This window comes from Gopherus evgoodei, unplaced genomic scaffold (assembly GCF_007399415.2).
Source record: "Gopherus evgoodei ecotype Sinaloan lineage unplaced genomic scaffold, rGopEvg1_v1.p scaffold_60_arrow_ctg1, whole genome shotgun sequence".
NCBI classification, from domain to species: Eukaryota; Metazoa; Chordata; order Testudines; family Testudinidae; genus Gopherus; species Gopherus evgoodei.
In genome coordinates, this window is record NW_022060081.1 from 414,394 (window position 1) to 427,434 (window position 13,041).

The 13,041-nt window shown below is 45.8% G+C and overlaps 2 protein-coding genes and 1 pseudogene across 6 annotated transcripts in view; 2 read left to right on the forward strand and 1 right to left on the reverse strand.

The window, feature by feature from the left end:
* LOC115643461 overlaps positions 1-13,041 on the reverse strand; it is a 591,865-nt pseudogene that overhangs the window by 301,586 nt on the left and 277,238 nt on the right.
* Positions 1-13,041, forward strand: part of LOC115643466 (zinc finger protein 664-like) — a 59,893-nt gene that overhangs the window by 15,067 nt on the left and 31,785 nt on the right. The window contains exon 2 of one of the 5 annotated variants that reach the window (XR_003998322.1): positions 4,147-4,217. The exons of the other annotated variants lie outside the window; for them this stretch is intronic. The gene's annotated coding sequence lies outside the window, so the exon portion shown is untranslated. Of the gene's footprint in view, positions 1-4,146; positions 4,218-13,041 lie in introns of those variants that run through there. 5 annotated transcript variants of the gene reach the window in all.
* Positions 3,117-7,732, forward strand: LOC115643449 (zinc finger protein OZF-like). Its single transcript, XM_030547495.1, has 3 exons — positions 3,117-3,123; positions 4,147-4,260; positions 4,609-7,732. The coding sequence occupies exons 1-3, from the start codon at positions 3,117-3,119 to the stop codon at positions 5,841-5,843; spliced, it is 1,356 nt and encodes a 451-aa protein (XP_030403355.1). The 3' UTR covers positions 5,844-7,732.

Genomic DNA, 13,041 nt, shown 5'->3' on the forward strand with positions numbered 1-13,041 from the left:
CCTGCCCAGCTCTGATGCCGCAGAGCCTTGCCTGTGTCCCTGTTCCCTTTTCCTGTTCCCCCCCTTAACAAACACTTGACGTTAATGTGGCCTCATCTGGTGTACTGTGACCAGTTTTGGCCCCCACACTAGAAAAAGGATGTGGAAAAACTGGAAAGCGTCAAGCGGAGGACAACAAAAGTGAATAGGGAACTGGAACACATGACTTATGGGGAGAGGCTGAGGGAACTGGGATTGTTTAGTCTGCAGAAGAAAAGAATGAGAGGGGATTTGATAGCTGCTTTCAACTACCTGAAAGGGGGGTCCAAAGAGGATGGAGCTCGGCTGTTCTCAGTGGTAGCAGATGACAGAACAAGGAGCAATGGTCTCAAGTTGCAGTGGGGGAGGTCTCGGTTGGATATTAGGAAACACTATTTCACTAGGAAGGTGGTGAAGCACTGGAATGGGTTCCCTAGGGAAGTGGTGGAATCTCCTTCCTTAGAGGTTTTTAAGGTCAGGCTTGACAAAGCCCTGGCTGGGATGATTTAGTTGGGATTGGTCCTGCTTTGAGCTGGGGGTTGGACTAGATACCTCCTGAGGTCCCTTCCAACCCTGATATTCTATGATTCATAGAATCTGTGATTCCAATTTATCTTCTCTCTCCTGTTTAACTCAAGTTATATAGTAATATTCTCAGCTAGACCTTAGCCAATCATTGTGCTGAAATTTAACTAACCAATTCTAACATATTGTAACATAATTCTCTAACCAATTATATCCCACTATCCTAATTAAGTATCAGAGGGGTAGCCATGTTAGTCTGGATCTGTAAAAGCAGCAAAGAATCCTGTGGCACCTTATAGCTTCTCCTCCCTTGGTTTTCACACCTCAACTACTAGAACAGGGCCTCATCCTCCCTGACTGAACTACCTCATTATCTCTAGCTTGCCTGCATATATATATAAATGCCCTTGGAAATGTCCACTACATGCATCTGACGTCTGTTAGTCTATAAGTTGCCACTGGACTCTTTGCTGCCAGCCTAATTAACTTACACCTAGCAAAATTAATTATACAACAGACAGAAACAATTAGAGAACCAGACTGATTAACAAAGTAAAAGTGGTGGCCATGAAGATAAAACAATACAGAAATGAGTGTTTCACAACCACAACCATTGATGAGTGATTTATTGCCAGACAGTGTAGCCTGATTTGCAGTGTGTTAGTAATGTTGATTTAATTTCTCCACTTAATGTATTTTGATTTAATTAATTGTAATTGATGATAATAAAATAATTTATTATGGATATTAATTAGTATGGGTTTAGGCTCTCCAATTTGTTTGATCAGAAGAATAGTGAAAAGTGCAAGGTCATGCATTTAGGGATTAATAACAAGAATTTTGGTTATAAATTGGGGACACATTAGTTGGAAGTAACAACGGAGGAGGAGGACCTCGGAGTATTGGTAGATCACAGGATGACTATGAGCTGCCAATGTGATATGGCCGTTAAAAAGGCTAATGTGGTCTTGGGATGCATCAGGCGAGGTATTTCCAGCAAAGATAAGGAGGTGTTAGTACCATTATACAAGGCACTGGTGAGCCCTCACCTGGAATACTGTGTGCAGTTCTGGTCTCCCATGTTTAAGAAGGATGAATTCAAACTGGAACAGGTTCAGAGACGGGCTACTAGGATGATCTGAGGAATGGAAAACCTGCCTTATGAAAGGAGACTCAAAGAGTTTGGCGTTTTTAGCCTAACCAAAAGAAGGCTGAGGGGGGATATGATGACTTTTTATAAATATATCAGAGGGATAAATATCAGGGAGGGAGAGGAATTATTTAAGCTTAGTACCAATGTGGACACAAGAACAAATGGATATAAACTGGACACTAGGAATTTTAGACTTGAAATTAGATGAAGGTTTCTAACCATTAGAGGAGTGAAGTTCTGGAACAGCCTTCCAAGGGGAGCAGTGGGGGGCAAAAGATATATCTGGCTTCAAGACTAAGCTTGATAAGTTTACAGAGGGGATGGTATGATGGGATAGCCTAATTTTGGCAATTAATTGATCCTTGATTATCAGCAGGTAAATATGCCCAGTGGTCTGTGATGGGATGTTAGATGGGATGGGATCTGAGTTACTACAGAGAATTCTTTCCTGGGTGCTGGCTGGTGAGTCTTGCCCACATGTTCAGGGTTTAGCTGATTGCCATATTTGGGGTCGGGAAGGAATTTTCCTCCAGGGCAGATTGGCAGAGGCCCTGGAGGTTTTTCACCTTCCTCTGCCGCGTGGGGCACGGGTCACTTGCTGGAGGATTCTCTGCACCTTGAGGTCTTTAAACTACGATTTGAGGAGTTCAATAACTCAGACATAGATTAGGGGTTTGATACAGGAGTGGGTGGGTGAGATTCTGTGGCCTGCGTTGTGCAGGGGGTCAGACTAGATGATCATAATGGTCCCTTCTGACCTTAAAGTCTATGAGTATGAGAAGATAAAAGTTCGTCCTGAATCAGGGCTTCACAGATGTTCTAAAAAGACCTTCGGAGGTATGATAGGAAGCTCACACTGAGACAGATGTAGTCATAAAGACCTTTTATTAAAATCAATGAAATAGTAAGCAGGTGGTAAAACACTTAGAATAACAGAGTTGCAATTGTACTAGTGTTATTCAAGAGATACATATGATAATACAATATTATGTGCTGCAAACTTTGGTTAATACTCAGTCTGTTTTAATAACCTGGTGTTGGAAGATACAGGACCCTGTCTCTGGTGGTTCTGTCTTCACAGCTCTAGCAGAGGAAGCTAATGCAGAGCTGTTAAAGCTGTTTACTCTCTAACTTAACTCAATAAACCTTAAACTGAAATAAAGCGTAGGGAAACCAAGCGTAGCCTGGTCCCCTTAAAACTTAAAGTTTGAAAAGGAACAAAGTACGATCTATTAATAGTTAATAGGCATCGATACGTTGTTGAAGATAGGTGAGTGGCTTGCCTCTAAAATGGAGAGATGAATTGTCTTTTTATAGGGCATTGGTTGTAAATCCTTCCTCTTATGCCCAAATTTCATCCTTCCCCCACAGAAAGGTGAAGGTACACTTACCCCATAGGCTAGTATGTCTGTGCGTATGGATGACGGGTATTTGCGCTCTTGTGGTTTACTTGTTATGTCTGTGGGTACAACTTTGAAAAGTGCCCTTTGCCGTCCTGCATTGTCTACTGGGTTAGGCAAAAATCTCGAGACATCTGGTGGGTGTTTTAGCTATTTGGGTCATCTCTACTCTTCTGGGAAAAGGGTCCCAATATAGATATGCTAACTTTGTCTTAGCTTAACATACAGGGTTTTAGCCTGTTGGTCTCTTGCATTACAGCTAAACTTATTTTTAATATAAATCTGTAAACCTATTACATCAAATACTCAAATTTATAAGAAAAGATATATCGATGCAAGCAAGCAGATTAAACCTTAGGGCTACAACAGGATGCTCTCCAACTAAGTTTTCTTTAACCATCTTAAGATCTGTTTTTTAATTTGGTGGTGATGGGCACTATCCGAACTGGATCATCTTCCTAACAGGCCAATAGCACCTTATTTCAGTGTGACTGGTTTGGGGTGTGAGGATGTGACCCTTCGCTTCCCATCTTATGGCTGCCCCTGTTCCTTAGCCAAAGGCCTTTGCCTAAGAACAAGGTCTCAGACTATCCTAGTGCAAGAAGGGCCATACACAGGCAAACTGTGATTTTGATTCTTTGGTTTTATACCCCTGTAACTAGCTAAATGAAAAAATACACCTAAGTCCTTTTTCTATAGGCTTCACAGGCAGGCCTGAATATCTCTATTCCAACAGTGGGTTCTACCCCTTTCCCCATTCTGTGTCTGTCTTGTCTATTTAGATTGTAAATTCTTCAGGACATGGGCCATCTACTATTCTCCGTTTGCATTTGTCCTAGCACAATGGGGGCCCAGTGTTAGTTGGTCTTTAGGCACTAAGGTAATGAATATGATTTATAATAATAATAATTCTCCTGCCACTTTGAGCCAAGGAAGCTGGTCTTGGGATGTTACTGCTTAAAAATGAGCTGGGATTAAAACCATGGAAAATTCTTTGATAAGTATCCCAAAAATTCCACTGACTTCTCTTTTTTTCTTTTCCTGGAGTAGAGTTTCCAATTTCCAAACCTGATGTGATCTCGCAGCTGGAACGAGGGGAAGAACCGTGGGTCCCCGACCTCCAGGGCTCTGAGAAAGAAGTGCTCCCGAGAGCTGCCTGCACAGGTGAGGAGTTGGTTAAACCAACCCAACAACTGTTTAGGAATGCAGGAAACATTTGGGATGCCCTACAAAGACCCTGTGAACTCTCTGAGTTCAGGATTGTTCCCTGCAGATGTGGAATGATTACGGCCGATGTCACTCATGGCTTCCCTCCTACCCTGACTGACAACTGGCAGCATGTCTCTCCTTGATCTCGCTTTCCCCTGAGTGTTCTGGTGAGATGTGGACCCAGAACTGATCCCTTCCTCTCTCCTCTGGGGAAGGGTTTGGGGGAAATCAGCTCTCTGAGTTTTCCTTTCTTTCTGGCACAGAGAGTGACCTCTGTCTGGATTCTCTCTGTCTCCCACTCAGGTGATGGGATGGTGAGTGAGAATGAGGAGAAATCCCAGAAGGAAGATGCTCAGCAAGTAGAACCGCATGGAACGTTATCAGGAAGATCCAAAGGGAAAGTTTCCAGGAGTTTTGCACGCCAAGAAAAAGCAAAAGCCTATGAGACTCAGCAGATGCCAGAGGAAAACTTCAGTAGCCACTCAGACCTTATTACACACAAGAGAATCAACTTGGAAGGGAGACGCCACACATGCCACGAATGCGGGAAAAGCTTCAATTTTGCCTGTCTCCTTGTCAGACACCGCAGAACCCACACTGGAGAGAAACCCTATATGTGCTCTGAGTGCGGGAAAAGCTTCGGTCAGCACTCAACCCTTGCAATACATCGGAGAATTCACACAGGAGAGATGCCCTACGTGTGCTCCGAGTGTGGGAAACGCTCCAGGAATCGTTCAGCCCATGTCAAACATGTGAGAGTCCACACAGGAGAGAAGCCCTACACGTGCTCTGAGTGCGGGAAAAGCTTCAGTGATCATTCAGCCCTTACCACACATATGAGAGTCCACACAGGAGAGACGCCCTACACATGCTCTGAGTGCGGGAAAAGCTTCATTGATAGTTCAAGCCTCATCTCACATCAGCGAACCCACACAGGAGAGACGCCCTACACATGCTCTGAGTGCGGGCAAAGCTTTACTCTCAGCGGTACCCTGAGCAGACATCGGAGAATCCATACGGGTGAGAAACCTTATGGATGCTCTGAGTGTGGGAAAAGTTTTAGTCAGCGTTCAGACCTCATCACGCATCAGAGAACCCACACAGGGGAGAAGCCCTACACGTGCTCAGAGTGCGGGAAAAGCTTTTATAACAGCTCTTCCCTGAAGAAACATGGGAGAATCCACACCGGTGAGAAACCTTATAGATGCTCTGAGTGTGGGAAAAGCTTTAATCGGAGCTCTGCCCTCATCTCACATGAGAGAATCCACACAGGAGAGACACCCTACACATGCGCTGAGTGCGGGAAAAGCTTTGCTTATCACTCAGGCCTTATCACACATAAGAGAATCCACACAGGGGAGAAGCCCTACACGTGCTCCGAGTGCGGGAAACGCTTCCACCAGAGCTCACATCTTGTCGCACATCAGAGAATCCACACGGATGAGAAACCTTATGGATGCTCTGAGTGCGGGAAAAACTTTCGTCAGCACTGGGAGCTTACCAAGCATCAGAGACGCCACACCGGAGAGACGCCCTAGACATGCTTTTGGGGTGGGTAAAGCTTCAATTGGACTTCAAACCTTATCACGCATCAGAGAATCCACAGGGAGACGCCCTTCACATGCTCTGAGTGTGGGAAAAGCTGCAGACGGAGCTCTGACCTGACCTGATTATACATCAGAGAATCCACACCGGTGAGAAACCTTAAGGATGCTCTGAGTGCGGGAAAAGCCTCAAAAATAGCTCACACCTTATCAGACATCAGAAAATCCACACGAGAGACCTGTAACACACGCCTTGATTAGGGCTGGCCAAAGATTTTTTTTTTTTTTTAAATAATCACATTTGCTAATTCCCACATAGTGATCTGTGCACCATCTTCACTGTGGTCTCAGGTCCACCAGATGAGTTGCCGCCTTCTGCCTTTTGCAGCTCATCCTTCTTTGGGATCAGTCCTGTGATCTTTTCTATCAACTGCTCTCCTTTTGAGTCTTACGAACATGTGTCCCTCCAGCCAGGAATGTTCATCCGCTCCAGGTGGGGGAGAGAGGTTTGATCCCAACAAGCTACACTGAGGCAAAAGCTCCCTGTGCCTGACGTCCACTAGGACGTGGCCTTGGCTGCTCAAGTTAGTGATCTCGGTGTAAAAAGACAATTATAGTTGTAGTTCAGCCCAGGTGCAGTGGTTGGCATTAGCTTCCCCCTTGACCTGACTTAAACTCTTATCACTTTTCCTAGTCTAAACTGTGATTAATGTCCTTAAGTCTTGTCCAGTAGTGTCAGGCTAAGCACTATTAGGCCTCAGCCTTCCAGAAGTTGTAAGAAGCGAGTACTGTTGAATCCTGCAAGCATAAGCATCATCTAGCTAGGAAGCTTTATAGACTAAAAAGGAAACTCTGTAAAGATAGATACAGACTTGTGGTTACTATGCTCTGCAACCAAATACTTCTCTAAGCTGACTCGAGCATTTTTGAGTCTAGCAAATTGACCACAATTAGTCACATAGAGTAGCGATGAGCCGAGCACAGATGCACAGTTCAGAAGTTCAAAACAACTGCAAATACCACACTGAAATATTTGGCCACCTTTATTGGTTGACCTGGTTTAAAACACGGCCAGCAAATACTGTATACAAAGAGTTTAAAGGGGAGTGTGTGTGTGGTGACCTAAAAGAGATCACTCCACGTACACCCCCTGAAGCAAAGGGACTTGTGCGTCACTGACTATCTGTGCCTTGCCAGTGCAGGAAACAGTCAACTGAAGGTAATGTATCTTTGGAAGAATGCAGGGCGAGATTTCAGAGTGGAAAAGTCTGGTTGTACTTGAGCTAGTTAATCTTAAGTCTGTATTAATATTATAGTTTGTTTATATTAGCAAATTGTTTAAGTTGTTTAAAAATAGTATTAGTCAATAGTTAATCACTATATAACAACTGTATATGTTTTGTGCCCTGCTGAAAGCAGGTACAGCGCAGGTGAAGCTAGCAGTTTATAAATCATAAAGTCGCTGTGCCTGTCTTCAGTATAAGTTACTATCAAGTTTATCATAAAAGTCAATCAAAGTTTATAAGTTGTTAGATAAGGTTATAGGTAGGTTAAGGTTAGTACAATATAGTTAATCAGTGTATTAGTATTGCATATAGAATTGTATTTGTTGGGGGTGGTTACAGTACATGTGAAGTAGCTGGGCAATCAGTAATAGTACCGTTGCACGTGCTTGTAACTATTTTCAGTATTATTTACCTTTTATATGCGCACTTATAGGAATAGGTAGTTATTGTATAATATTACTTGTACTTGTGCTTGTCTCCAGTATAACTTGCCATTTGTATTAATCCTCACTCAGTGCTGGTCTTTAATTCTGTTTTTCTTATTCTGTCTGTGTTTCCTTTAGTCATAAGTCATTAGAAACCTTTCTTGAGGAATAATTAGCTGTTTAGTTTCTCTTTTGCAGACACTACTCAACCTCATTCCATCTGTGTTGGGTGGTGGGAAGTAGCGATCACCCAGAGCCCCACTAGGGCCCTGACGTGTGCCTCCTCCTTCCATTAAACTCCACATAAAGAAACCCTGAGTATCACAGTTATACTGTTACCCCATTTCAAAGTCATCAGGTTCCCCCTTCGGGAACAAATTGTTTCATTCCCAGTTACTCTGCTGTTGCTTTAGGTTGTGCTGGAGAGGAGATATTTTTACTACCATTTTCCTCACTTAAAATATGTTGAAGTATAAGGGACCTGCTTAATCTGGGGCTAATATTTCTACCTTCTATCACTCTCCTCTAGGCCTCTGGCCTGCCCCTTCACAAGATATAGGCAGAAGAGAGAGAGCGTGGCAAAATAGCTCTCCCTTTTATCATGTCCTTTCTTTCCTCTTGGCTCCCCCCCTTCAGAGTCAGGTGAGCGTTACCTCTTCGCAGTCTCAAACTGCCCCAAAGGAAAGGGGTAACTCCCTCCAGGGTCTAACGCAGGGGTCTCAAACTCAAATCACCACGAGGGCCACATGAGCACTCGTATATTGGCCCGAGGGCTGCATCACTGACACCTTTACATATAAAGATACAAAATCCCCTTCGCCCTGGTCCTGCCTCTACTCCATCCCTTCCATGAGGCCCTGCCACGCCTCTTCTCACCCCTTTCCTGCCCCCATTCCAGCCCCTTCCCCAAATCCCCGCCCCTGCCCCGCCTCCCATCCCTCCCGAGTACACGGCTCCCCGCTGTTGTAACACCAGTCCTGCTTCTCCATGTCTGCCCTGGCCTCCATGCTTAGATGCAAAGCCAGCACGTACACCGAGCTGTTTCCTGTTGTTGTCTTTGCCAGTAAAGGCTGAGGGTTGACCATTCCAGTAAAGGCTGAGGCTGAAGTTTGACCGCTCTGTTGCAACTTTACAGATATTTTGAAAACAGCTTGCAACAGAATATCCCCCGCCTCTTCGGGGAAACTCGGCGAAACCCTATCTATAGTTTATTTAACCTTATTTGGTAGATGAGAAGCCCCATATACCAATCAGTGATTTCTACACTAGATCTTGGGGGGCCGTCACTTTGGGTATATCTGTCCTGCCCACAGTTTGGCAGGCAGAGAGGAGAACGCACCTGAGTCACTTGCACCTTGAGTGCACCCGTAACCGAGCCTGATCACCTCGAAGCCTCTCTCAGCTCTTGTGTTCCAGTGGAGCTTACGCATCTGCCGGCCGTAATGTTTTTGCATTGGTTTCTATTAGTAAGTATGCTTTGTAATTAATTATTTTTGGAAGTTAACAAGATTTTCCTTTTGGGTTAACTGTATATTGTGTCTTTCCTTGTATGAGTATATTGTGTGTTTCCTTGTATAAATAGAGTTGTTAGTCAATATTGTTTCTGTATCACTAATAAACCATTAAGGTAAAGCCATACGTTTCAGTGCCTGCACGCTCCCAACACTGTGCCACAACTGTTCCCCCTCTAAACATCCAAAAACGAACCTTTATTGTTAGGTCACCCCTGCAACCTGGTAGATAACAGGTGTGCATCTGACTACTTGGGTCCTCGCATACTATGGGGTGCCTAACGTGTCACGAACAGGATGTTTCAAGGATGGACCATGTCCATGGCACACTGTGGACCGCAGACAATCTGAGCTCGAGCAATTTCAGCATTTGCAATTTCATCAAGTGGCCAGCCGACAATCGGAACAACCTAAATTAAATTGGGTCTGCTCTATTGAGTCGGGCTCCGGGTCCAAGAAATATACGACACCATTAACCTTAACCGCAGTAGGGTGCCTCCTCCACTGTCACCCGACGTTCAGGTGTCAGCCGGCCGATAATTCCCTGCAGCCTCAGTGCACGGGGTCGCAGAGAACAATTGGACCGAAGCCACCTCCCAAATTTGGAGAGAGTGCAGTCATATAGTCAAAAAATCAGGAGGCACCGTATCCAAACTTATTCCCCCACCGCGGGTACAAGGCGGCGATCCGGCTCACAAACTATTAACCCACCTGTTAGAAGAGCTAGAAAAGGTCAAAAAGCCTAAAAAGCTCAGACCAGACGAATATAAGTCAGAGGACGTTTCCACTGTTCTGTTCTGTATGTTAAATAAAGCGTTAGATCTCTGTGCTGTGCTTCACGGAAGTACTATGTTTGCAGCAAAGCAAGCAGCCTCGGATTCCTTCATGGGTAGCAAGAGCGAGGCAAGCGAGGAAGGGGAGGTAAAGAAAACCCCTGACGGCAGCGACAGCGAATTTTTCCCCCTGCCTTATGAGGCGCCTCAGCATTTGCTATACCCCGCTCTGTCCACAGCCCCCCCAGCGGTAAAGGAAGGGATTAGAGTAGAAACCATGCCCGTTGCTGTGACTAAGAGCAAGGTCGACTCTAACACAGGTCAGACCATCACCACGACCGAATATTGCACCCGGTCTAAAGCAGAGTTAAAAGACTATATAAGGAAAACCCAGCGTAGGGAGAATGAGCCACCCCTGGCGTGGCTAGGCCGTGTGGCCCTGGACCACGGGGCAGAAGCAGTAGATAGGGAGGAGGCTGCCGTCTTGGCTAAAATGGCCAATTGGTCAAAGGGGTTCCCTGCTGGTCACGCTCTATTGAACAACGGAACTTGGCCGGTCACTACCCCGGCGGCAGCCATCCTTGCTATGAGAGGAAGCTTTAAAGGCATGTATATTTCCCCAGGCAGCCTTAAAACGCCCCATGACTTAATATGGGGCATTGCCGGAGCCTCCATAGTACTTTGGGACCCAAATCAATTTCCACTGAATCTTAACCAGCAGCAACAACAAAGTAATTTGCCGTTCATTTTTGTGGCTGATCCTTCCCAAATTCTGGTGTCAATGGATGCTCTTACTTTAGCTTTGGAAGGGGGTCCCCAACTTGACACCGGGGCAACGCTCATTTTACATGCCGCCATAGGGTGCGCTGTGGTTACATTGTACGAGGCTGTTAGCAAAATTCGATTTCCGGAAACGCCACCTCCCTCAGTACTCCCGGCCGCGGTGGCTCGAGGGGACAACCAAGCCCCGAAAAATTATCCCGAGCGTACCAAAGCCGAAAGGGCACTCTTCGGGTTCCTCCTTCACAAGGGAATCCCCAAGGAGGCGTTGCATAAAATGTCTAACACCGAACAGCAGACAGTTGCAAAGCAACTAGGCTGGAAAGATTGGGACAACTATGTCAAGTCAAAAAACGAGTAACGGCCGGGTGCGCCCCGGCCCAAACCAAGACCCCCACCGACAAACGGCCCTATGCAACTTTGTTGGTCGATAGTCGCCTCCCCATTGCCTTTTTGTTGGACACCGGCGCCCAAATTAGTGTAATTAAGTCCGAGGTTCCCCAGACCCCCACAGGCTCATTTATGTTCGTTCAAGGTCTTAATAGTGTAGAAGAAAAACCTGTAGTTTGGGTTACAATCACCCACGGAAAATATATGAGAAAAGTAAAAGCCTTGGTGGGAGCGCAAAATTTGTTAGGGGTTTCAGACATTAAGAGATTTAAACTGCAGGCCTCTGTTTTGCAAGCCCTCCCCATAGCAGTAGGCAGTCATTCCCCCTATATCCTCAAAGTTATCAACTCCCAGCCTTGGAAATTTTCCCCCATTCCCACTAAACTTGACGGGCTCCCCCTCATTGAAGAGTTACTCGTTCAACTCTTAAAAGAAAGAAAAATTGAAAGGGCCACTGCATCGGCTTTTCTGTCCCCGGGCTGGGGCATTCCCAAGCCTGGCGACCCCTCTAAATAACGTCTTGTCATTGACTATAAACAGGCTAACAGCCATGTCAAGCATATCGCGTTTGCCAGTGCGATCACCATCCCCGAAATCCAGCGGCAACTAAGCGATGCACGTAATCAGTGGGCATGTACTCTTGATTTAAAAGATATGTTTTATCAAATTCCACTACAGGATGCACAAGAAATCTTAAACTTCACTTTTAAAGGCGTTCAATATAAATGGAAAGTTTGCCCGCAGGGGTTCTGTAACTCCCCGGCACTGGCAGTGTCCCATCTCAACATCACCTTGCAAAAGGTGAAGCCCCCATCAGGTGTAAGTGTACTACCCTATGTAGATGATATTATCGTGTGTGGGTCCCATTCTCAGGCAGTCCAAAACACCACCCAAATGGTTGTCAATGCATTAGAGGCCGACGGGTGGCAAATTAATACGGCAAAAAGCCACCTACAGGCCTCCCAGCGCTTTTCATTTTTGGGCTTCCATTTCATCCCCACCACTTATACCCAAGCCCCGGCTGGTGTGTTGGATCCCTGGGTGGAAACCCGTCCTCAACATAAAGAAGAGCTTCAGCAGTTATTAGGTCTCCTCATTTATCACCGCCACTTTCTCCCGGCAAAGCTAACTCCTGACTTAGAAGCCTTACAAGCCCCTATCTCTTCCAAACGCAATCAAGAGCACTTCAGCACAGCAAAACTTAGAAAGATTGGCTGCCTGGTTTGCCTCTAACCCCCACCTTGCCCGGTTTGATTCGCACCAGCCTCTTACCATCACTTTGTTCGTTACAGCACACCATGTAGGGTATTCTGTATTACAGCAAAGCAAAACTGTTTATAATTGGGCCCACCGCATGGTCGGACCCCAATACAACTATGGACTGGTGGGAAAGATGTTATTAGCTGCGGCCAGTGCATGTCATTGGGCCCCACTCTCTGTTACGGGTACTCTGTCAGGACCCCACGTTCATCTTATCCCATGGCTCACAAGCACCCCTTTGCCTGAGTTTCATGGTACCACTGCTACTTGGCAGCTTTTGTGTTTCCAGGCGGAGGTGGCTTGGCAGAGGTGGAAACTGGTGTCTCGGAATAATGCTTTAATGCCTCCATGAGGCCAACTGATATGTATTGAGACAAAGTATAACCCGTGGATTGTGTCTGACGGGTGCACCTCGCCGGCCCCACGGGCGGGAGTCCTTTGTGGTAAATGCAATCACTTTAAAGTGAAACATCTGCCTTCATCCTGCACCGCGCAGCAAAGCGAGGTGCAGGGCATCCTTTTAGCAGCTCAGCATGTGGTCAAAGCCCACTCTGCTAGTGAGCAGGTTGTTTTGGGTGTAGATTCACAGTTTTGTTTAAGCATTTTGATCGACGACGCTCACCCCTCTGCGTTTGTGCCCCTTTGGGAGGACATCTTCTCCTTACTGGGAAAATCTTCCCTACCCTGGTTTGTCACTCATTGTCCCTCGCATCGACCAGACTCTCACCCCTTGCATTCCAAGTTAGATCAAAAAATAAGGGAGGCTC

What these genes read in the sequence shown, in the direction of transcription:
- LOC115643449 (XM_030547495.1), top strand. An exon ending in CCCGAGAGCTGCCTGCACAG is followed by an intron (nt 4,261 to 4,608) that starts GTGAGGAGTTGG and finishes TCTCCCACTCAG; the next exon opens with GTGATGGGATGGTGAGTGAG.